Source organism: Scyliorhinus torazame, chromosome 10 (genome assembly GCF_047496885.1).
Source record: "Scyliorhinus torazame isolate Kashiwa2021f chromosome 10, sScyTor2.1, whole genome shotgun sequence".
Classification (NCBI taxonomy): Eukaryota; Metazoa; Chordata; class Chondrichthyes; order Carcharhiniformes; family Scyliorhinidae; genus Scyliorhinus; species Scyliorhinus torazame.
Window position 1 is genome coordinate 174140448 of NC_092716.1, and position 23178 is coordinate 174163625.

A 23178-nucleotide genomic window follows, 5' to 3' on the forward strand; every position below is an offset into this window, starting at 1 on the left:
CAACACTGGTCCACACAAACCTGGACCAGGCGTAACGGCACCCTGCAGGATCTCCTGGGCCATCGAAGACTGGTGGTCAGGGTCAGTGCAGTGGCTCCTTGGCCCTGCCCTTGGAACGTGGGCACCTTGTCACTGCCCAACTGGCATCTTGGCACTGCCACTCTGGCACACTGCCAAGGTGCCTGGATGGCACTGCCAAGCTGGCAGAAGCACTGCCTGGGTGACAGATTAGCAGTGCAAGGATGCCTGAGTGCCAGGGTGGCACTGCCAAGGGCCAGGGGCCAAGCGCCTGAAAGGAGGGTGGAGGGGTGTTTGAAGGGTGTTTGTGCAGGCCCCGAAGGATCCATATCAGGGTGTCCTCACTTGGGAGCTGTGGCTTTGTAACTGTTAATCTGCAGGGAGAGATCTAGAGTACATCCTGTGAAGGTAAGTGATATAAATACCTTTTCAAATTGGGGGGGGGGGGGGGGAACTGAAGTGACATCACAGTAAAGCTGTGAACTGATTGGTTGGTAGGAAATCTGTTAAATTGAAAAAGAAATATAATTGAAAAACTAATTAAATCTAATTGATTAACAAGGTAGAGGAGTACCTAAACCTGAGGGAAGAGATTAGTATTTAGCATTTAATTTTACAGTACAAATCTAGCGCCACAGCCATATAGTTAATTGTAACTGAATCTAATAACAATTTAAGTATTTATTTTCAATTAATTAACCCGTGCATAAATGTCACTCAGCGGGGTGCAGTTCTCTAACTGTGAGATGTGGCAGATCCGTGACGCTTCCAGCGTTCTGGTCGACTATGTCTGCAGGAAGTGTAACCAATGGCAGCTCCTCACAGACCGCGTGGTTCGATTGGAGCAGCAGTTAGATGAACTTCGGAACATGCAGGTGGCGAAAAGCATCATAGGTAGGAGTTATAGACATGTGGTCACACCCAAAGTGCAGGCAGACAGATGGGTGACCGCTAAAAAGGGCAGGCAGTCAGCGCAGGAATTCCCTGTGGCTGTCCCCCTGTCTAACAGGTATACCGTTTTGGATACTGTTGTGGGGGGATAGCCCATCAGAGGAAAAGAAGAGCAGCCAGAACAGTGGCACCACAACTGGCTCTGTTGCTCAGCAGAGGAGGGCAAAGTGCAGGAGAGCGATAGTTATAGGGAACTCTATAGTAAGGGGCACAGATAGGCGCTTCTGTGGACGTGAAAGAGACTCCAGGATGGTGTGGTGCCTCCCTGGTGCCAGGGTCAAGGATGTCTCTGAACGAACACAGGATATACTGAAGGGGGAGGATGAAGAGCCAGAGTCATAGTACACATAGGTACTAATGGCATAGGCAGAAAGGGTGATGAGATCCTGCAGAAGGAGTTCAGGAAGTTAGGCAGTAAGCTAAAAAGCAGGACCTCTAGGGTTGTAATCTCAGGATTTCTTCCTGTGCCATGTGCCAGTGAGGCTAGAAATAGGAGGATAGTGCACCTAAACACGTGGCTAAACCGATGGTGTAGGAGGGAGGGTTTCAGATTTCTGGATCATTGGAATCTGTTCCAGGGCAGGTGGGGCCTGTACAGGATGGACGGGTTGCATCTAAACTCGAGGGTCACCAATATCTTGGCTAGGAGGTTTGCTAGTGTCACTCGGGAGGATATAAACGATTATGGCAGGGAGGTGGGAACCAGAGTATTAGCTTAGAAGGTGTCATAACTGAAGGGGAAATAGAGAACAAAAATAAGAGAACAACATCAACCTCAAGCAGAGCAAAAAAGGTGAGAAGTGTGAGAAGGGAGGTGGTCAATGCAGGACTGAGTGTATTGTACCTTAATATGTGCAATATACGGAACAAGGTAAATGAGCTGGTTGCGCACGTTGAAATTGGCCGGTACGATGTGGGCATCACAGAGACGTGGCTGCAAGGGGATCAGGGCTGCGATCTAAATATCCAAGGATATGTGTCCTATCGAAAAGAAAGGCAGATGGGCAAAGGGGGTGGGGGTGGATTGTTGGTAAGGAATGAAGTTAAATCAATAACAAGGAGTGAAATAGGATCAGAAGGCATAGAATCTCTGTGGATAGAGTTGAGGAATCGCAACGGTAAAATGACCCTAATGGGAGTTATGCACAGACCCCCTAGAAGTAGTCAGGATGTGGGGCAGAAAATAAATCCGTAGATAGAGAAAGCATGTAAAAAAGGCAATGTCACAATAATCATGGGCGACTTCAATGTGCAGGTGGACTGGGAAAATCAGGTTAGATAGGTAGAACAGTACAGCACAGAACAGGCCCTTCGGCCCTCGATGTTGTGCCGAGCATTGTCCGAAACCAAGATCAAGCTATCTCACTCCCTGCCATTCTGGTGAGCTCCATGTACCTATCCAATAACCACTTGAAAGTTCCTAAAGTGACCGACTCCACTATCACAGCAGGCAGTCCATTCCACACCCTAACCACTCTCTGAGTAAAGAACCTACCTCGAACATCCCTCCTATACCTCCCACCCTGAATCTTATAGATATGCCCCCTTGTAACAGCTACATCCACCTGAGGAAATAGTCTCTGATGGGGCTTCAATCCACAAGCCTCTGATTCTTGAGGTGGGAGCGCTACCCACTGAGTCATGGCTTGACACCAAAATTAAAAATGAGGATCTGAAAACCAAGAGAGGTCATTCAAAAGGTGGCTTCATGTTGGTGAACATGTTTTCATTCGGCAACTTGGTCTCTCTGATAGGCTTGAATCAAATCCTTTACTGGTCAGCCTTTGTAACTTTGCAGTTGTGTAGAGAATTTCAGTCCCAGTCTTCCAGAGGTCAGAGGGAGAGAAAGCACTCCACATATGCAGTAAAACTTCTTTATAATAAAAGTGTTTGTGGTTTCATTACATTGGCACACAGGGGGGGAAATCTTTCTTCTCCATGTGTGCTTTTTGTGAGGTTACAGGGGGAAAAAAAAATTATGGAATTTTACAGCAGACGAAACAGGCTATTCAGCCCAACAGGTGCACGTCAGCGTTTATATTCCACATGAGCCTCCCTCCCACTCTTCATGAAACCCTTTCAACATATTTTACTTTGCCTTAATCTGTTAAACCAATATCACACATTGGCTTGGCCCCAGCTGGAGTACTGCATCCTATTCTCAGCACTACGCTTTAGGAAGGATGAGAAGGATATGGAGAGGATATGGAGGATGCAGGAAGAGATTGTATAGAACATTGCCAGGGATGAGCGCGTACAGTTACTAGAGAAGCTGGACTGTCCTCTTTAGAGCTGGGAAGGATAGAGGGAGATTTAACAGAGGTGTATAAAGTTATAAATGGCTGAGAGAAACTATTTCCAGCGGTTGAAGTATTGATAGCCAGAGGGCACAGTTTTGGCGATTTGCAAAAGAATGGGAAAACTTTTTTTCTGCAACAAGTGGTTAGGATTAGGAATGCATTGCTTGACAGAATGGTGGATAAAGATTCAAAAGCAGCCTTCAAAAGGAAATTGGACAAATACTTAAATGAGAAAAAATTGCCAGGAAAGGGAGAAAAGAGGAGGGGTGTGGGAAAGGGCTGGTGGAAACTTGATAAGACTTCCACGACTTATTTCTGTGATGTGATATTCTATGATTCCATTAAATATATTTAGGCTCAACTGTTCTTTGTGACAGGGAGCTCTGCATTATCACCATCCTCTTGGTAAGGAAGCTTCTCCTGGAATTCCCTATCAAACTTATTAGTGACTATCTTACATTTGTGACTCCTAGTTCTGGTCTATCCCTCAATAGACACATGGAAAATAGGAGTAGGCCATTCAGCCCCTCGAGCCTGCTCCACCATTCATCATGATCATGGCTGACCATCCAACACAGTAACCCGCTCCCACTTCCCCCCCATCCTCCAAATCCTTTGATCCCATTAGCCCCAAAGCTATGTTTAACTCTTTCTTGAAAAAAACAATGTGTCGGCCTCAACCATTCTCTGCAGCAGAGAACTCCACAGGCTCATCATTCTCTGGTTGTTGAAATTTCTCCTCAGCTCTGCACAAATGGCCTACCCCGCCTCCCCAGAACGTGACCCCTGGTTCTGAACCTCCCCACGATCAAGAAAATTATTTCCACATCTACCCTGTGAAATCCTTCTCGATCTTAAAGCTTCAATCATGTCGCTCCTCGAGTCTTATCTTTTCAGAGCAGAGACCCAACCTGTTCAGCCTTTCTGCATCGGTATAACTTCTCAAATTCCGGTATTATCCTTGCTTGTTTTTGTTGCTCCTTTTCCAGTGTCTCGATTTTCTTTTTACAATACAGAGTCTAAAGTTATGCCGCAGTACTCATTTAAAATAGACGAGCATTTTGAAATATTTAAACACAAGCTACGACGTGTAGCCTCTAATTCACGGAGATGGAAATGCAAACTGATAGCTCTCAGCATAACCCTTTGAAAGCCACCAAAATACCAATAATATAGAACAATCTTTATTGTCACAAGTAGGCTTACACTAAGACTGCAATGAAGTCACTGTGAAAAGCCCCCAGTCACCACACTCCGGCGCCCGCTCGGGCACACTGAGGGAGAACTCAGAATGTCCAAATTACCCAACAGCAAGTCTCATGGGACTTGTGGAAGGAAACCGGAGCACCCGGAGGAAACACACGCAGACACGGGGAGAACGTGCAGACTCCGCACAGACAGTAACTGAAACCGGGAATCAAACCTGGGACCCTGGCACTGTGAAGCCATAGTGCTAACCACTATGCTACCGTGCTGCCCATCACTCTCTTGATTTCAGTTGGAGTGCTGACAGAATGCATGCCTGCATGTGAGTCTTTCCCACTGACACAACATAATAAAAGATGAATAGAGTGGATTTCAGTCCAAAAGCAAAATACTGCAGGTGCTGGAATTCTGAATTAAGAACAGAAAATTCTGGAAATAATCAGCTCATCATCTATGGAGAGAAGCAGAGTTAATATTTCAGGTATATGATGCTTCCAGGAGTTGTCGGAGAAGGGTCATCGACCCGAAACATTTGGATGGACTAGATATTATGGGGGGGGGGTTGCCACTAATGCTTGCAGGACACCTCTCCCGCGCGCACCTCACCCTCACCAAACCCTGCATTCCCCAAGATTTCTGGTATCTTATTTGTGTTTTCAGGGTCCCAGGTTCGATTCCCGGCTTGGTTCACTGTCTGTGCGGAGTCCGCACGCCCTCCCCCCGTCTGCGTGGGCCCCCCCCGGGCTCTCCCGCCTCCTCCCACAAGTCCCGAAAGACGTGCCGCTAGGCGAATTGGACACAGTTCTCATCTCGTGAACCCGAACAGACGCCGGAAAGCGGAGACCGGGGGCCCCTCACAGCAACCTCATTGCAGTATCAATGCAAGCCGAGTTGTGACAATAGAGATTATTAAATTAAATTAAATTAAATTTGTGAAGATAGAACCAAAACATGTATTTAGTTGCTCAGCCATTTCTTTGTCCCCTATTGCACATACATAGGGACTGGTTTAGCACAGTGGGCTAAACAGATGGCTTTGGTGGTGGATCCCAAGAAAAGGAATTTGTGGAATGTTTAAGAGATGTTTTTTGGGGGCAGCTTGTGGCAGAGCCCACGAGGGAGCAGGCAATTCTGGCTTTGGAGATGTGCAATGAGGCAGACTTGATTAGGGATCTTAAGGTGAAGGAACCCTAAGGGAGCAGTGACCACAATATGATAGAATTAACTCTGCCGTGTGAGAGGGAGAAGCTGCAATCAGATGTAACGGTATTACAATTAAATAAGGGTAACTACAAAGACATGAGGGAGGAGCTGGCCAGAGTTGATTGGAAAAGTAGCCGAGCAGGGAGACAGTGGAACAGCAATGGCAGGAGCTTTTGGGGGTTATTCAGAAGACACAACAGAAAGTCTCCCAAGGAAGAGGAAACATACTAAGGGGAGGGCGAGGCATCCATGGCTGACGAGGGAAGTCAACGACAGCATAAAAGCAAAATAAAAAGCTTACAAAATGGTGAGGATTAGTGGTAAGCCAGAGGATTGGGAATCCGTTAAAAGCGAGCAGAGAACAACTAAAAAAGCAATAAGGGGAGAGAAGATGAAATATGAATGCAAACTAGCTAGTAATATAAAAGAAGATAGGAAGAGTTTTTTTCAATATAACAAAGGTAAGAGAGAGGCAAAAATAGACATTGGACCACTGGAAAATGTGGCTGGAGAAGTAATAATAGGAAACAAAGAAAAGGCAGAGGAACTGAATAGTTACTTTGCATCAGTCTTCATGGTGGAAGACACCAGTGGGATGCCAGAGCTCCAGGAGAATCGGGGGCAGAGCTGAGTGCAGTGGCCATCACTAAAGAGGAGGTTCTGGGAAACTTAAAGGTCTGAAGGTGGATAAGTCACCTGGACCAGATGGACTAAAAGAGATAGCTGAGGAGATTGCGGAGACATTGGTGGTGATATTTCAGGAATCACTGGAGGCAGGAAGGGTCCCAGAGGACTGGAAAATGGTTAATGTTACAGGACTGGAAAGTGGCTAATGTAACACCACTGTTTAAGAAGGGAGGGAGGCAGAAGACGGGAAATTATAGGCCGGTTAGCCTGACTTCGGCATTGGTAAGATTTTAGAGTCTGTTATTAACGATGAGATCGTGGAGTACATGGAAGTGCATGGTAAAATAGGACTGAGTCAGCACGGCTTTGTCAAAGGATGGTCATGTCTGACAAATCTGTTATTTTGAGGAGGTAACCAGGAAGTTAGACAAAGGAGAACCAGTGGACGTGATTCATTTAGATTTCCAGAAGGCCTTTGACAAAGTGCCGCATAGGAGACTGTTAAATAAGGTAAGAGCCCTTGGTGTTAAGGGTAAGATCCTGGCATGGATAGAGGTTTGGCTGACTGGCAGAAGGCAGAGAGTGGGGATAAAGGAGTCTTTTTCAGGATGCAGCTGAAGACTAGTGGTGTGCCCCAGGGGTCTATGTTGTGACCACAACTTTTCACAATATACATTAATGATCTGGAAGAAGGAACTGAAGTCACTGTTGCTAAGTTTGCAGATGATACAAATATCTGTAGGAGTAGCATTGAAGAAGCAGGGGGGCTGCAGACGGATTTGGACTGGCTAGGAGAGTGGGCAATGAAGTGGCAGATGAAATACAATGTGGAAAAGTGTGAGGTTATGCACTTTGGAAGGAGGAATTTCAGCATAATGGGGAAATGCTTAGGAAATCAGAAGCACAAAGGGACTTGGGAGTCCTTGTTCACGATTCTCTTAAGGTTAACGTGCAGGTTCAGTCGGCAGTTAGGAAGGCAAATGCAATGTTAGCATTCATGTCAAGAGGGTTAGAATACAAGACCAGGGATGTGCTTCTGAGGCTGTATAAGGCTCTGGTCAGAACCCATTTGGAGTTTTGTGAGCAGTTTTGGGACCCTTATCTAAGGAAGGATGTGCTGGCCTTGGAAAGGGTCCAGAGGAGGTTCACAAGAATGATCCCTGGAATGAATAGCTTGTCATATGAGGAACGGTTGAGGACTCTGGGCCTGTACTCGTTGTAGTTTAGAAGGATGAGGGGGGATCTTATTGAAACTTACAGGATACTGCAAGGCCTGGATAGAGTGGATGTGGAGAGGATGTTTCCATTTGTAGGACGAACTAGAACCAGAGGACACCATCACAGACTAAAGGGACGATCCTTTAAAACAGAGATGAAGAGGAATTTCTTCAGCCAGAAGGTGGTGAATATGTGGAACTCTTTGCCGCAGAAGGCTGTGGAGGCCAAATCACTGAGTGTCTTTAAGATAGATATAGATAGGTTCTTGATTAATAAGTGGATCAGGGGTTATGAGGAGAAGGCAGGAGAATGGGGATGAGAAAAGTATCAGCCATGATTGAATGGCGGAGCAAACTCAATGGGCCAATTGGCTTAATTCTGCTCCTATGTCTTCTGGTCAACACTGCAATGAAGTTACTGTGAAAATCCCCTAGTCGCCACACTCCGACGCCTGTTCGGGTGCACAGAGGATGTATTCAGAATGTCCAAATTACCTAACATGTCTTTTGGGACTTGTGGGAGGAAACCGGAACATCCGGTGGAAACCCACGCAGAGACGTGAAGAACGTGCAGACCCAAGCCAGGAATCGAACCTGGGTCCCTGGCGCTGTGAAAATGAAAAAATGAAAAGCGCTTATTGTCACAAGTAGGCTTCAAATGAAGTTACTGTGAAAAGCCCCTAGTCGCCACATTCCGGCGCCTGGTCGGGGAGGCTGTTACGGGAATTGAACCGTGCTGCTGGCCTGCCTTGGTCTGCTTTCAAAGCCAGCGATTTAGCCCTGTGCTAAACAAGCCCACTACTAACCACTGTGCTACCGTGCCACCCACGAGGCTTCACGATCTTCTTGTCTCAAATGAAGCCTCGCCAGCTGATTTGTCGGGACGGCGCTCGCCGGCCCCCTGCTAACAAGGTCGAGCAGCACTGAAGCTGCACTTGCTCAACAATGGCACCGAGGATACCGGCCCCAAGATTCTGGGACGTTGACCTGGGGAAGCTCCTAGACGCAGTGGAGGCCAGGATGGATGTCCTATTGCACCCATGGTCCCGGAGGGTGAGCCACAAGGCAGCCAGTGCTGCCTGGGATGAGGGGGCGGCAGCTGTCAGCTCGAGGAGTATGAGCAGGAGGACTGGCCTGCAGTGCAGGAAGAAGGTCAACGACCTACACCGGGTAGCACGAATGAGTAGGCACCAATGCCCCCTCCCACCCCCAGGGAGAATCCATTCCCCATGCGACCCCCCCATCCTTCCTTCACACCCCCTCTCCCACCACTGTGAACCATGTGTGGCTAACGATGTCTTCTCTCTGTCTCCTCAGGAAAGAATCTCCCGTAATCGTCGGGAGATAGCCCACACTGGCAGAGGGGTGCCAGACATAAGAATCCTCCCTTTCTTCGAGGAGCGGGCCCTTGAGGGGACTGGTGTAGCCGAGGATAGATTGGTCAGACATGTGGAGACTAGCGGACACCGCAGAGGTGAGGAACCACCGGGCTCCAGTTGGACGACCTGTCAAACGTGAGTTGTTATTGCCGTAATAGCGGCAGTACGGTGGTGCAGTGGTTAACACTGCTGTCTATGGCGCTGAGGACCTGGGTTCGATCCTGGCCCTGGGTTACTCTCCGTGTGGAGTTTGCACATTCTCTCCGTTTCTGTGTGGGTTTCACCCCCACAACCCAAAGATGTGAAGGTTAGGTGGATTGGCCACGTAAATTTCACCTTAATTGGAAAAAAATTATAATTGGGTACTCTAAATTTATTTTTAAAAGTTATTGCTTTACTGACTGACTCATCCGTTAGGTGGACTGGCCATGATAAATTGCCCTTATGACCAAAAAAGGTTAGGAGGGGTTATTGGGTTACGGGGATAGGGTGGAAATGAGGGTTTAAGTGGGTCGGTGCAGACTCGATGGGCCGAATGGCCTCCTTCTGCACTGTATGTTCTATGTTCTATCCCTCCCACTGACCACATGCCCATTCTCCTGCAGGTTCTCCAGCTCACGCCGCCGGCCTATCCCGGGCGAGACTCTCTGCTGACCCCGAGGAGAACACCATGGAGGAGAGCACCGAGGATGCAACCGTGGGTGCGGCAGAGCTGTCATCCCCCCCCAGCCCCCACCAGCGCAGATACACACACCTCGGTTAGACATGCTGGGGGTTCAGGGGCACAATCTGGTGATAACCACTGCGCTGATGATGCACATCAGGTGGAGGCAGGAACCCCCAGGCGAGACAGCAGTCAGAGGTCTGCTGCATCTCAGGACTCAGCTGGGTCCCAGCCTGATGCTGATCCTGTGGTACAGAGGTACCCGGAGCTGATCGAGCTGATAGGAACCAACCTGGGCATTCAGAGGGAGATGTCAGCGTCACTCCAGCAGATCCATAGCCACTTGGATGAGTCCCGGAGGCTAGGGGTGCAGAAGATGTCGCCGGAAATGCATGGCACCAAGGCCAACACTACTAGGGTGGTGACCACAGTAGAAAGCCTGGTTGCCGACTTCAACACCATAAGAGAAAGTGTCCAAGGCATCGCGCAGTCGGTGATGGCCATGATCGAGGGTCTCGGCAGAATGTCTGACTCACTGGAGGATGTCACCCAGCATTGCCGAGGTGCTGCAGAGCTTGTCCTAGTCACAGGTGGGCATGGCTGAGGTGCTGCATAGCATGTCCCAGTCATGATGAGCAACCCTGAGGGCGTCTACACAATGGTGCAGACCATGGGGAACCGCCAGGGTTGGCCGACCCAGATGATGCAGGAGCAGCAGGGACTCAAATCAGCTGCCCACTCAAACAAGCTGAACCCCAGCGCCCTAAGGGCACAGGTTGGGAGGAGGGTGTGCCGGGTCCCAAGCCGGACCTGTCTCATGGATTGGCAACGGTGGCCACCAGCTCCCCCGACTTTCACCCTTCTGATGAGGCTGCTTCTTGCAGTCAGCATACGGGACAGAGTGGCACAGCTGTGCATGTGCCACTGACAAATGAGCCAGGGCCCTCAGGCCCGAGAGGACACCCGCCAGGGGCATCGAAGGCCATGGGATAAGCTAAGCAGTTTGCTGCCTCCACCTCTGATGTGCATCCTGGGGAAACATCAAGACGTAGTGATAGAGCTAGGAGGACCGAGCATGCCGAGGATCACTGAAGGCACCAGGGGAGGGGGTGGTGGGGAGGCACCATAGAGAGCAGCATTTGTACAACACATTAAACACCTTTTCGCAAAACCATTATGATGCTTCTGTAACTTCCTTCTGCAATGCGGGCTGACCCCACCAAACCACCCCCCATGGCAGCCGACCACTGCAAAGGGACCCGACCCCCCCCCCCCCCCCCCCCCCCTACCGAGCACTGGGGTGGCAAACCCAGCACCCCGGGCTCTTTGCCTGTGAGCAAAGATGGCTACCTTGGCTCCCCACAGTAGTCCTTCCGCCAGGTTTACGTTTTTCAAAAGGAGTACTAACCGGCGCCAGTGTGAGCACTTGCTGGGGAGCCGGCTGAATGACGGGAGGCCATTGGATATGGGGTCGCTCTTGTTAATTATACGGCGAGGTCCCAAATTCACCTACAGGTCTGGGCCGGTTGCATTGCAAACTGTTTGGCGTCGATCTCATATTTGGCCTCTCCCGCTATTCATTGGCCTCATTACGCTTGAGAGAGAGCGTAATGAGGCCGTAGAATGGTGCCTTACGTGTCATTGAATAGCGGTGGGAACTCGCTGGCAGAGCCATTGGGAAACTCCCTGAAAAACCTGCAACAAATTAACTTAGAAATTTTTCCGGGAGTATCGAGTGCTCTATGTTTCAATAAGGTTGTCTCTCATTCTTCAGAACTCCACTGAGTACAGGCCCAAGTTACTCAACTTCTCCTCATAAATCCGTCCATACCCAGGATCAATCTATTGAACCTTCTCTGGACTGCCTCCTATGCCAATATATGTTTCCTCGATAAGGGGACCAAAATTGTTCACAGTATTCCAAGTGTGCTCTAACTAGTGCCTTAAATCGTTTTAGCAAGACTTCCCTATTTTTATATTGTATTCCCTGAAATACGGTAGCACAGTTGCTTCACAGCGCCAGGGACCCGGGTTCAATTCCCGGCTTGGGTCACTGTGTGCGCGGAGTCTGCACGTTCTCCCCTTGTCTGCGTAGATCTCCTCCGGGTACTCGGTTTCCTCCCACAAGTCCCGAAAGACGGGCTTGTTAGGTGAATTGGATGTTCTGAATTCTCCCTCTCTGTGCCCGAACAGTTGCCGGAGTGGCGACTAGGAGATTTTCACAGTAACTTCATTGCAGTGTTAATGTAAGCCTACTTATGACACTGATAAAGATTATTGTAAATAAAGGCCAACATTCCATTTGCCTTCCCTATTACCTGCTGAACTTGCATGTTCGCTTTTTTGTGATTTAATCACAAGGAGACCCAAATGTTGCAGCTTGTTGCAGTCTTTCTCCATTTAAATATTTATCTCCTTTATTCTTCCTACTGAAGTGCATAACTTCACATCTTCCTATATTATATTCCGTCTGCCAAGTTTTTGCCTACTCACCTAACCTGTCTATATAGACTCTGTGTCATCCTCACTTGCCTTCCCACCTATTTTTGTGTCTTGCACAAATTTGGCAATAGTACATTCATTTCCCCCGTCCAATTATTGAAAACAATTGTGGCTCCAGCACTGATTCTGTGGCACTCTATTCGTTACAGTCTGTCACCCTGAAAATGCCTCTCTTATCCCAACTCTCTGATTTCTATCAGTTAGCCAATCCTCTATCCATGCCAATATACTACCCCCAACAACATTATCTCTCATTTTATTAAGTAGCTTTTTGTGCGGTACCTTATCGAACGCTTTTTGAATAGCCTAGTATATTACATCTACTGGTTCTCCTTTATCTATCCTGTATGTTGCCACCTCAAAGAATTTTAATAAATTTGTCAGGCATGATTTCCCTTTCATGAAGCCATGCTGACTCTGCTGGTTTATAGAGGTAAATTCTGTTTTTATGAAATGGGTTGGGGCTGAGTTCATTCCTCAAAAAAAGATTTTCCTTAAAACCGGTATTGTGTAGTTCACTCTCAGAATTATAGTAAAATAATTAGAGAACAGCGATACAATCAAACAAAAAGATGCAGAACCACGCATAAAAACAAAGAAGAATCAGCAAACGATTTAATAAAATTATTACCACTTCAGCCTAATTGACCGAAAAAATAAGCCAAAATAACACTCCCCAAACAGGCATGTCGTCACAATTATTTACATCCCAAACATTTTCATTGTGTAAAACTGGCACTTCTGGTAAATTGGTATTAGTAAATTCGGGATTTACCTGCATTGTGCATTTCTAAATGTTCTGCTATCATATCCTTCATAAGCCAGTTTGGAAAACCCGAAGTTAAGTTATGAATTTATTCGAGCTCTTTATAGTTTCCTGGTCTGAGTTTAAACACTGCTCTAATTTAGTGGGGTGAAAAACCTTAATCCTCCCAATCCACATCACTGAGCCTGTGGTATCAAAAGAAAATGATTAGTGTGTCTGTGTTCCAGGGATATGGGTACGGATGCTCGAGGCAGTCGGCGTGTTGGCTGTCATTGGTAATGGATTGGTGATCGCAATCACTTCAGATTTCATTCCTCGATTAGTTTACACATATGGATATGGGCCATGTGCAGGTGGAAACAGTTCAAATGATAAGTGAGTATGAAACATGAATTGCAAAACTTTGTGCTGTATGTTATGATCTATGCACCAATCGGTTGTAAAGAAGCAGAAAGATTACAAATTTATATATCTGTGTTGAGGTTTTATGTCAAAATTACAATGACATTGAATGCATATGTTGTGGCTGAATTTATGAGCCAGCACTAGGATTCACATATGGCCTTCTACCCAGCAAAGTGGAAAATTGCCCAGGTATGTCCTGTAAACATAAACAGAACAAAATAAAAGCAAATTACTGCGGATGCTGGAATCTGAAACCAAAGAGAAAATGCTGGAAAATCTCAGCAGGTCTGGCAGCATCTGTAGGGAGAGAAAAGAGCTAACATTTCGAGTCCAGATGACCCTTTGTCAAATAAACAGAACAAGTACAACGCGGCCAATTACCATGCCATCAGTCTACTCTCGATCATCAGTAAAGGGCAGCATGGTAGCACAGTGGTTAGCACTGTTGCTTCACAGCACCAAGTTCCCAGGTTCGATTCTCGACTTGGGTCACTGTCTGTGCGGAGTCTGCATGTTCTCCCCATGTTTGCGTGGGTTTTCTCCAGGTGCTCCAGTTTCCTCCTCCAAGTCTGAAAGACGTGTTTGTTAGGTGAATTGGACATTCTGAATTCTCCCTCCGTGTACTGAACAGGTGATGGGAGTGTGGCGACTAGGGAATTTTCACAGTAACTTCATTGTAGTGTTAATGTAAGCCTACTTGTGACAATAATAACGATTATTATTAGTAATAAGAGATGGAAGGGGTCATGAACAGCACTATAAAGTAGGACTTACTCAGCAATAACCTGCTCACTGATGCTCAGTTTGGGTTCCGCCAGTCATTCAGCTCTTGACTTCATTATAGCCTTGGTTCAAACATGGACAAAAAAGCTGAACTCCAGAGGTGAGATGAGAATGGCTGCCATTGGCATCAAGCCACTATTTGACCAAATATGGTGTCAAGGAGCCATAGGAGTCAATGGGAAAACCCTCCATTAGTTGAAGTCGTACCTGGCACAAAGGAAGGTGGTTGTGATGGTTGCAGGTCAATCATCTCAGTTCCAGGACATCACTGCAGGATTTCCTAAGGGTAGTGTCCTACCATCTTCAGTTGCTTTATCAATGATCTTCCCACCATCATAAGGTCAGAAGTGAGAACAATTGCTGATGACTGCACTATGTTCAGCATCATTCGTGACTCCTCAGATACTGAAGCAGTCCATGTGCAAATATAGCAACATCTGGACAATATCCAGGCTTGAGCTGACAAGTAACATTCACACCACACAAGTGGCAGGCAATGACCAAGAGAGGATGTAACCATTGCCCCATGACATTCAATGGCAATGGGATTACCATTGTTAAAGGCTCCACTTGTCAGGTGGATGTACCTTTAAGAAATTGGTGTTTATCAAATAGCTGCAGTGATGTCTTTGTTCTCCCTGGGGTCTGCAATTAGCACTCCTTCCCTTGGTTTCTGTGCCCATTAGCACCCAGTGTCCCTGGGTTTCTGTGGCGATGACTCATCTTTCATTCTCACTCCACAGTATAAATATTTCCCACTTTCTCTGTCTGTTAGCTTTGACAAAGATTCATTGTGACAAAACATAAATTTCTTTACCCGTCAGTCTGGCCTCAATAAAAGTCGAGATGGATTTGCAGGTACAGCATTAGTTATTTTATTTGACTTGCAAGTCTGTCTCAATTCACAGCGGTACAAAACACATCTTGCTTTCTGTACCTCCGGAATCAAGTGAATGTGTAAGACAAAGAAATCCCTACTGATACACACAAATGGCATCAAGTTTCACATACATGATTCCCATAGGTCATCCTATACCCCTCCTGACCTGGCCATACATCCTAATTGGCTCACTTCCAATCCCTTCCTCTGGCCCCCTATTACCCAGCATCCTTTTCCCCTCCGTAGCTGGACACACCTCCTCCTTGCTTTGCCATGCGGTCTGAAATCCTTTGTCTGTGAACTCACCAGGATGAGACTGGCCTATCTCTACATTACAGTAACTAATATCTCTAAAGTAACTATTTTATATCACATTTGTCATTCCCTCCTTTTATCATTCCATGATAACCGAACTATCCAATCCAGAGCTACGGTCCCTCATCTAAAAAGATCCGTCGCTGCATTTCCAATTCCTGGCATAGCCCCCCTTCATCTGCTGCACCCTCATGGATTTTGACAGCCAAGATTTTAGGGGCGTTGATCTGTTCCAGTGCACCCCGCATTCTACCCATCACACATTTAAGGATGGCTAGGCCCATAAAGATGCAGCCGATAGCCACCACTAAATACATGGCCATATTTATCAACCAGTCCTTCCAACCTCCAAATCCCCAGTTACCCCAAGAGCCAGGATCCTGCATTCCGTCCAGGTGATCCCGTATGTGATCCATAAATTTAGTGATGTTAGCGGTCAAGTCCTGAACTCCCATGATACACTTGCCCTGTACTATGGCGCATACCCCACCCTCACGGGCCAGAAGATAGTCAAGAGCATACCGGTTCTGCATTGCAAACAACCGCAGCTGAGACAATTCCTTGGTTATTGCCCCGAGAGCTCCCAAGGTTTCATTTCCCAAGATGGTAAGGCTACAAACAAAATAATTCCTATCGCTGACAGCCAAGGAACCCCCCCCCCCTCCCACCACCTCCCAGTGTCAAGACGCTCCGAATTCCCCACCGGGCTGAGTGGCCCCGGTTGGGTGCAAGAACCTGAGGTTTTTTCCAGTTCTCGCAGAATTCAGCTGAGACTGCCCGGCGTGCTAACTGATTATGCAGCATCCACGCCGAGGGGCAGGGGACTGTGGTAGGGACTAGAGTCCCAATAGCAATTTGGCGGGGAAATGGGGGTGACAAAACATTGGTCGCTGTGCCATTAAATAAAAAGTAGTATCCTTGCTCCGTGTGCAGGCTAGCATCACAATCAGTATATCGGTTGCGTAGGGATCCCCCAGTAGCCCAGTTTATCCAGCTTTGAAACGCCCATTCGGACCGCCTAGCAATGCGGAAAGCCCTAGTCCCAACAGTGATATGAGACACATTCGCCCAGCCACAAAGGAGCTGGAGGCCGGTGTTCAATGGAACGCAGGTGGTGTTGTAACAAACGCATTGGCCAGACGCCTGGGTGATATGACACCTCCTGTCCGTACAGGTGGGGAACAGACATGTTATATTCGTTTCCACCTCTACCAGCAAACAGCCGTATCCTTCACTTCTGAAACAATTCTCGTACGACCGGGAATCCCTATTGGGAGTGAAGTGGCTAGGTATGTACACCCTCCACCGTTGCAGCCTATCATACTGTGAGTGGGAATTATCCCGAGGAAGGGGAAGGCAAATAGACGGTGGTGCTGAACCCGGATCGTAAGGAAGAGTGACTTGCTCGGGCGGTGGCTCGGAACGCTGACAGTGAACCACTGTTTGGGGAGTGCCCCAAAGCGGTGAAACAGAAAATAACCTAGACACCGCTGCGGGGTTTGGGTAGCAGACAACCCGTCCGTGGCCATACAAGCGGTGGTAAATCTGGTAGAAGAGATTCATACTACCCGGGTTTTCCTCAGTTTGGCCTTTAACTAAATTAAGCGTATCTCCTGATAACCTACGTTCTAGCTGTACTTCCCTTCTCACACGCCCCGTCCTCTCTCTAGTCCCCCTCTCTCTCTCACAACCTCTTCCTACGCTCTCCTGACGGTCTGATGTTACCTTTATCGCACCAATCTTAACACATCCAAAATCAAATTTACATGTACTCCAAAAACAAGGCAATGTCCATATAATGTTCCCTTCCCATCGCCGGGAGCGGTGCAATTGCTTCATGAGTCCTGCATTGTCCTTGACTTTGATGACCTTCCATGAGTCGATACCATGTCCTCGTATATGGGGGCAGCGAAGAACATCACCTTTGCATAAATGAAATGTCCTTGTAGTTTGGTTGGGGTTACAAATGTAGATAATATTTCCCTTTTCCATGTCCGTCGCCAATAACACTCCAAGCGAGGAGAGGCCGTAGCCACCCCATCATATTCCACACCTGTAAAATAGCACTGGAGAAGGGAGGCAGGTTAGTAACCGACCTTTTTACAGTAGTGGAGATGGACCCAATTTACAGTGATGGAGGTGGACCCAAGCACTCCAGCCCTCCACTTTAACTGCTGTGGGGGTGGTAAGGAGAACTTGGAAGGGCCCGTCCCATTGCGGCTCCGACCCCTTCCTAGTCCAATTTTTGACCATGACATAACTACCGGGCTGGACTGAAATTGAGCTAGGTACTGGGGGCGATGGCTGATGAGCCGCGCGGACCTGGCCATGGAGCTCCTTGAGCACCTGCGTGAGGGCTAGAACATAGGTGGTCATCTCTTCAGTCATATGGTGAAACTGAACCAGTCTGGAAGCATGCAGGCCCCAGGGAGTTCTAAGAGGCCTGCCATAAAGAATCTCGGCAGGAGAGAGCCGGGCCGGTCCCGCAGGTGTAACCCGCAGCTGGAAGAGGGCAACGGGGAGCAACTCAAGCCATGTCAGTCCCGTGTTTGCTCTTAATTTAGCCAATTTAGTTTTGAGGGTCTGATTGTGTCTCTCAACCAACCCGGCCGCCTGCGGTCTATAAGCACAGTGTAACTGCTGGCGTATGCCCAACTGGGAGCAAACCTCCTTGTTAATTTGTCCAATAAAATGAGGCCCATTATCAGAACTTAACTGAGCTGGTATACCATACCAGGGAATGATTTCCCGCATCAAAACTTTAACCACAGTAGCAGCTTTATTATCGGTAGTCGGATACGCCTCGACCCATCTGCTGAACACATCCACAATGACCAAAACATAATTATAACATTGACACCTTTCCAACTCAATGTAATCCATTTGGAGCGTCTCAAAGGGACCACTGGGCAACGGGATTTGCCCCATCCCACAAGGGATACCTTTGCCGGTGTTATATTGCTGACAAATCAAACACCGATTACTGATACTCTGGGCCAACCCCTGCATTTTAGGGTGCCACCAAGTGTCCAGCAACAAATCACTAGTCCCCCGAGCTCCACAATGAGTTGCAAAGTGTACACATTCGATGACCCATAAAGCCAGTACATCAGACATACAAGTATGATGTGCTGGCATGGTCCATAAAGAGGAAACAGAATCATATGTACAACCGAACCGTTTCCACATTTGTTTATCATTCTCAGGAGCGTCCTCCTGTAACCTTATGACGTCTTGGATGGTTGGCATTGACTTGTCAGAAGCAGACATATTTATAGTAGATCGTTTATTCTGACTTAACATTTTAGGCAGCATCACTTGCTGAATTTGCGCGGCTGTCCGCGCTGCACAATCTGCTTGTTCATTACCAACGTCAACTGGGGTCTTACCATTTGTGTGGGCAGCGCATTTAATGACGGAAATCTGCGCGGGCATAAGGAGGGCCTGCAGTAGGTCATTAACTAAACCCCGGTGGGATATTTCCGTTCCTGCCGAGGTAAGGAATCCCCTATTCTTCCAGAGTTGTCCGAAGTCATGAACTACCCCGAAAGTGTATCGGGAGTCAGTGTAAATATTTACCCGACAATCTACCCCAAGTATACATGCACGGGTGAGGGCAAAAAGTTCGGCTTGTTGGGCTGAATAAGGGGTCTGGAAAGCTGCCGCTTCTAGAATCAGACCATCCTGTTCTACGATTGCATAACCGGACAATCTCCGGCCAGTGGGGCTTACTAATGCACTGCCATCAACATACATAATCATGTCAGGTTGTTCTAACGGAATATTACTCAGATCGTCCCTTATTGTGGTAGTTTCCTGAATCAAGGCTAAACAGTCGTGACCAGGTGCGTCCTCATAGACAGGGGGACCGCTAAGAAAACAGGCTGGATTGATAGTGGTACAGTATTTAAATGTCAGACGTGGATTGTTCAAAAGGTATATCTCATACCTATTCTGACGAGCTGCAGTAAGATGTTGAGTTTGCAGTTGCCCCAATAGTGCGATTACCGAGTGGGAGCTATATACCGTAATATCCTGTTGGCGAGTGATATTGGCAGCAGCTTGCAAACTATTGTATATCGCTGCCAAGATCTGGGTGCAAACAGGGTGGCCCAACGCCACTGGGTCGAGTTTGGAAGAGTAATATGCTACGGGCCGGTGCTTGTCCCCATGTTGCTGGGTGAGTACCGCTGTTGAACATCCTTCCAGAACAGTACAGTATATCTGGAATGGTCGGTCGTACAAGGGCCTCCCGAAGGCCGGTGCTTGTAACAAGGCCTGCTTCAGGCAACGGAAGGCCTCGAGTGCCTCGGTGGTGAGAGTAAAGTTCCCCCCTTCACTAGTGTAAGGCGTCAGCAGCTTTGTATAGACAGCGATGTTTGGTATCCACTGCCAACAATAATTCACCATACCCAGCCAATGACGGACCTCTTTGGCTATTGTAGGGGCGGGGAATTGGCATATTGGTTCAATCCTACTGGGTTCGAGACTTCTTTCTGTGGCTGTAAGTAAAACTCCTAAGAACTTAACCTTTCTCTGAGCCACCAAGACCTTTGATTGTGAGACAACATAACGCAACGAGGATAGGTGGTTTAATAGCTGGATCACATCATCCCTATTACTGGGCTCGTCAGGACTTGCTACCAATATGTCATCTACATACTGCACTAGGGTGGAACCATGCTCCAATGTCAAGGCCTGGAGTTGGGTCTGCAGACATCTGGAGAAGAGCGTAGGTGAGTTGACGAACCCCTGTGGCAGTCGGGTCCAGGTATACTGCTGTCCATTGTAAGTGAAGGCAAACAAATATTGGCTTTCAGTTGCAAGTGGGAGGGCAAAGAAGGCGTGCTGAAGGTCAATTATGGCGAAGACCCGGGCTTGAGCTGGAATTTGAGCCAGTATGTGGGCAGGGTTAGGGACGAGAGCATGTAACGGCTGTACGATGGCATTGATTGAACGTAAATCCTGTACTAATCGGTACTGGTCTGGTTTGGCTGGTTTAGGCACAGCAAGTATGGGGGTGTTACATTCTGATTGGCAAGGGACCAAAATACCCTGTTGCAACAGCTCTTGAATTAATTTGTCTATAGACGGAGCAGCTTGGGATTTCAGGGGGTATTGCCGAATGGAAGGCAGCTTTACATGGTCCTTAATCGTTACCTTAATAGGTGTAACATTTGTCTTTCCCACTTGTGATGGGTATTCCGCCCAGACCTGTGGATTGACATATTCCAAAACATCATGTCCCCAGTGATGCTGCAGTCGAGTGTTAATCGTTTCAGGGACCTCAAAATATTTTATGGCAGTGCCGTCGGACGTGACTTGAAGTGCGTACTCTGTTGGATCTGAATGATCCACTGCCCTCCTTACCATAGGCCCCTGATCCCTGGCATGGTACTGGTCGTGGACCTGACGTGTAATATGAGGGCTCACCGAAGCTGACTGGCCATAAATGTGGTGGTATTGTAACAAAATCGGCTGTACCTTCTTTTCCCGTGACCGTGGCTGTAACTTTGACTGGCCATTCGGTCCCAATTAATAGCCGGTATTTGTCCTCCAACTCCCTGTTTTGTCCAGTTCTGTCATAGGCCAGGGTAATGTGATGCAGTGAATGTTCAATGTCTAACGTCCACCACTGGGGGGTGATAGAAATATAGCACTGTTGTCTCATCCTCCATGATTGAACCGTTACCCCTTCGTCTCCGCACTCTAGCTGTAGCTGGAAGATACACAGTAAATCTCGGGCCAACAAGTTACAGTCCAATCCAGTAGTCACTACAAACTGATGATCCGCAGACTTATTCTCGTAAGTGACTGTCACAGGTTCAGAAATAGGATACTCACACACCTTGGAACCCCGACAAATGCTGCGTGTGGTCGGATAGTGGTAGTCGAAGTTCTGATTGCACAGAAGACATGGCTGCTCCAGTGTCGATTACAAATGAGTGACGTTGATCTCCTATCTGCAGAGAGATAATAGGTTCCCTGTCCGATTGGAGAGTCCTTATGACTAAATTAGCTACTCAATCCTGTGTTGGGTTTGCCTGGGAGAAGTCAGTGTATCTTGTCTGTCCTCCCCTTGGTGGGTACCCCCTCCTTTGGGTCGGGTAGTCTCCTTCTGCTGCCTGTCTTTTAAAGGGGCATTCCTGTTGCCAGTGATCTGCACGGCCGCAATTAAAACATGCATTGCTCCCTCTATATCTGCCCCGTCCTCTTCTCCCAGTAGACCAATGGCCCCTCAGAGGGGGCGGCGGTTGTAAAGCTGTTGGTGCATACGGTGGGCCATAAAAAGGAGCTGAGGGTCCCTTTGGGTGGGTTTGATATCCTCCCCCTCGCTGATCCACCCACCCAAAGTCACAATATTGGGGCTCCAGCTGGTAAGCTACTGTTTCTGCCGCTTGTTGGGGTCTCAGATCATCCTTTTTCATTACATACTCAGTCTTAACCTTTGTAACTGAGCCTCCTTCCTGGCCTACACCCTCCTTCCAATAAAATCTGACTGCCCTTGCCATCTGGGAAGGGTCGTTCTCTGTCCAATTCATGTTATTACATTTCACAGCAGTAACCACGGAAGGTGGTAGGCAATGCATTAACATAGCACAATATTGAGGGGAATTCTGACCATTTTGATATGGCAAGTCGCCTGACTGCCCACGGTAGATTTCATTAAAACATTCCAGAAATTCCTCTGGCTCTTCAATCTTCTTAGGTTTTAGGTCTAAGATAGCAGAAATATTTATGGGCTTTTGAAATGTGCTATTCAACGCATTCAGGATTTGTGTCCGTCTATCGTCGTCCAACGCATGGGCTTGCGTGGCTAGCATAATTCAAGTGATTAAGATAATTGCGGTACTCTGCTGGGGTTAAAACCTGCTGGACTAGGGCCCAGAGGTCCCTAGAATCAGCTTGATAAATTGAGATGGTAGTTCTCAGGGAATCCACGAAAGCAGCAGGAGATTTTTTTCTATCTGGGATTGTAGCCATAATAGCCATCATCTCACTGGGTGTCCATGGGAAATAAACTTCTACCGTGGGCTGGGCCCCGGCGGTCACCACGTCAGGGTTTGGTATCTTCCTAATCGGCAACTGTCTCCGAGTCTCACCAGGGGGCACTCTAGCTATTTCCTCTGGTTCTTCCAAGACTTCGACGTCCCTCCCTGTCACTAGAGGGAGTTCTTTCTCTTCAGAATCATCCCTGGCATCTCCCTTTGTTCTCCAAGTTTGCGGTTTCCCCTTGGTCTGAAGGGATTTAGGTGGTATGCTTAATTGTTTCTGGTTAGGATCAGGCCCTTCTCTCGCTGTCCGAGATCGGGTCCTAGAGCTAACTGGGCTTGTGGAACAGAGCTCCTCTTCCCTCTTAGATCGTGAAGATGGTAAATCGGGACCCACGCTATCAACCAAAAGGGCTGGAGTGACTGGCATGATTGGAATCTGGGGAGCAGTGACTGGATATAAATTATTATACTCTGGTGGTTCTGGAATTAGTGCAGACAATGCTACAGGTGCAGTCGGAACCTTTGCTGACATTTTCAAATCATCGAATTCGCCATTTTCTGTCAATTCAAGGCCAGCCATTGAACTACGTAGCCCACCTTTTGTTTGACCCGAGCCTTCCCTGTCTTTACTTGCGCGTTTTTTGAATGCACATTCCTTTTTCAAGACCTGTAATGTTTTTTGGTTACCCTGTTCACTAATTGGAATTCCCATTTTAAGGGCATTGTCCTGCCAACTTGATAACGTGATCTTATCTCTTTCCTCTTGACAAAATTGTCTCCATAATTCAATTAATTCTTTTGCTTTCGTACTTTGACTCTTTTTCCAGATGTGTCCCTGAATTTTCTTAATGATTTCTAGGTCTTTGGTGCCCCCTGGTGGCCATTCATCACCCATTTTGCTCCTTAACGTTGCTGGCATTTTCCTGAAATCTTTTGCTTTCTCTGGATACATATCGCATAATATTTG

At 47.6% G+C, this 23178-nt stretch overlaps 1 protein-coding gene across 2 annotated transcripts in view; it reads left to right on the forward strand.

The window, feature by feature from the left end:
- The window catches only part of LOC140431052 (anoctamin-9-like), a 368406-nt gene that overhangs the window by 283901 nt on the left and 61327 nt on the right, over window positions 1-23178 (forward strand). For both annotated transcript variants that reach the window (XM_072518965.1, XM_072518966.1), the window contains exon 21: window positions 13061-13208. In XM_072518965.1, the coding sequence (XP_072375066.1) occupies window positions 13061-13208 (148 nt within the window). The remainder of the gene's footprint in view (window positions 1-13060; window positions 13209-23178) is intronic.